This window comes from Cupressus sempervirens, chromosome 7 (genome assembly GCF_028749045.1).
Source record: "Cupressus sempervirens isolate cs-2001-9-10 chromosome 7, ASM2874904v1, whole genome shotgun sequence".
NCBI classification, from domain to species: Eukaryota; Viridiplantae; Streptophyta; class Pinopsida; order Cupressales; family Cupressaceae; genus Cupressus; species Cupressus sempervirens.
In genome coordinates, this window is record NC_143124.1 from 698,531,587 (window position 1) to 698,533,853 (window position 2,267).

A 2,267-nucleotide genomic window follows, 5' to 3' on the forward strand; every position below is an offset into this window, starting at 1 on the left:
AAGCTGCAACAATATAAATACACAATGACAACTCTAAGACATTGATACTAAACCACTTTTTACCTTTTAAAATTAGTATAACAATCTTCAATAAATAAGTAGATTACACATATTATAATTATTGTACGCATTGAAATATGTATAAACAGTTCAAATATATATATCTCAAGATGCTTTCAGATCATAACAGCCTCCGCCATACAGATATAAATATTGTAATAAACATGTTCTAAACATTTAATACTAAGCCACGATTTACTTAAATATATCACATTTCCCATATGCACAGTGACATGTGTACAAACATGAAGCAGGAATGTGGTGCAGTCTCCTTATATATATACATATAGCTCTGTTCCAGCAGACCAATCTGTTTACAGAAATATTAAAATGGCTGGCCAGTTTGAGCAGGAGCACATAGGCTACAATCATTATCACCAACCCACCACATTTTGACGGTGCCATCGACGCTTCCACTGTACAGAACAAACCCACTAGACATCAGTAAATCATAACTGGGGCAGCGAGAACAAGACCCATAATGCCAGGAAGAACCCGAGGCAGATGAAGAAGAAGAAGGGGAGGAGGAATAGTTGGACGAGGAGTCAGGAGAAACCCATGAAGGCAACGCAGCAGTTATGCACTTCACTGGACCGCCATGACCCTCCATCACTGCCACGCAAGCATGTGCGATCCCCTCTCCTCTTCTCCACACCCGAATTGTCGAATCCGCAGATCCGCTCATCACAAAGTTGTTCAGCGTTGTGAGGCAGAGAAGGGGGCGTTTGTGAGCAGAAAAAGACCCCTTCTTGAATGTTTGGAGACTTGAATCCATAGTCCAGTAGTTGATCTGCCCCGCCGATGTTCCGCTGTACAAGATGGACTCGTCCGCGCTCAACTCCAAGCAATTCACAGCGTCTTCTCTACACTCACCCAGAGTCGCCACAAGAACAGTTCGATGATCACGGTGATCACTCCTCCACACCCGAACGGTGCCATCGGCAGAGGCCGTGAACAAAACTCCTCCTTTCCTCGCACAACAAATGTCATTCACGGCGTCCTCGTGAGCGCTGATGGACTCCACGCATTTGAAATCAGACAACCTCCACACTTTCACTGTCTTGTCCCACGACCCCGAATACAAGACCCCATCTTCAAGAGAGAGAGAGAGACAGCTAACAGCGTCGGCATGTCTGATCCAGAGTCGATTGTGATGGCGTCGAGTCTTCACATAGCTGCCGGGCTTCAGAGACCTTACAATACGGTCCTCTACAGTGGGGAGATTTGTCAATAATTTTAAACTCTTGTCCGAAAATTGATGACTCCAAACTTTCAGCTTGCTGTCTTGCAGTCCCCAAAAGACCCTGTTTTTCTCAATTACAAGAGCCTTTACCGGGGCATTGCACTCAATTTGGGCAATCTCAACAAACCCATCTGTGGCTCTCTCGTATATGAGAATGGCGCCACTGTGAGAACCCACATACACCAAATTTCCCTTTGATGCAATTGAAGTTATGCAACCCTTTCCGGTTGCTGCAGAGGCCATGCAGCACACAAATGCGCATTCATTTGGGGATTGCTGTCTTGTCATTCTGACGGACTCTCTCACTTCTACTTGCTCTTCCCACTTTGGGTCTTATGGTGTGAGAAAGTTGAGAGTGCGCCGGGCTATAGAAATAGTCTAGCTTACGATGATTTGCAGTTGAAGATGGGTTACGTGTGGGGAATCTAGAGCTGCGTAGCAAAGTAAAGTCTTGATCGAAGAGCAGAAAAGAAAAGTGGGAGAGTAATGGGCATATAATATAAGAGGCCGTAATTTGTGATAGCAATGGACGAATTCATGTGAAAATGCCGACGCTTTGATCATCACAACAGAATGACTGATAGCTATGGTATCATCAATCGCATGACCGGTTTTAACTGAATTAGAGAAATAGAAAAGAATCTTTCGTGCTTTTCGATGTTTCTTTTGATGGGCGCTTCAGAAATGAACATGTGGTGATGAGCAATTGGGTGCAGCGGGGAGGGGCGTTACAGAAGGACAGGTGGGTGTTTGGTACTTTTATTTTTCTTTCACAAAGGTATGAGAGTATCGAGGACAGGGCATCTATGCTATTTCCCGCCATTCATTTTCCTTTGCTATTTCACGCCGCTGCTATTTCAAATCATGTAAATACTTGTAATAATCAGTAATTTCTATTTAGCGGCTGCAAACGTGGGAGTCCTTCACACCTCTCTCGTTCGTCGTTTTCGTAGCAATCCATTCA

General features: G+C 44.2%; 1 protein-coding gene across 1 annotated transcript; it reads right to left on the reverse strand.

The window, feature by feature from the left end:
• Positions 1–251: 251 nt before the first annotated feature.
• On the reverse strand, positions 252–1,620 carry LOC149549133 (protein JINGUBANG-like). The gene has a single exon (XM_089794866.1). It carries the CDS (start codon positions 1,589–1,591, stop codon positions 386–388), a length of 1,206 nt encoding a protein of 401 aa, XP_089650992.1. The 5' UTR covers positions 1,592–1,620; the 3' UTR covers positions 252–385.
• Between the last annotated feature and the right edge of the window lie 647 nt (positions 1,621–2,267).

Coding starts and splice junctions, on each gene's coding strand:
- LOC149549133 (XM_089794866.1), bottom strand. CDS start 1,591: ATGACAAGACAGCAATCCCCAAATGAATGCGCATTTGTGTGCTGCATG.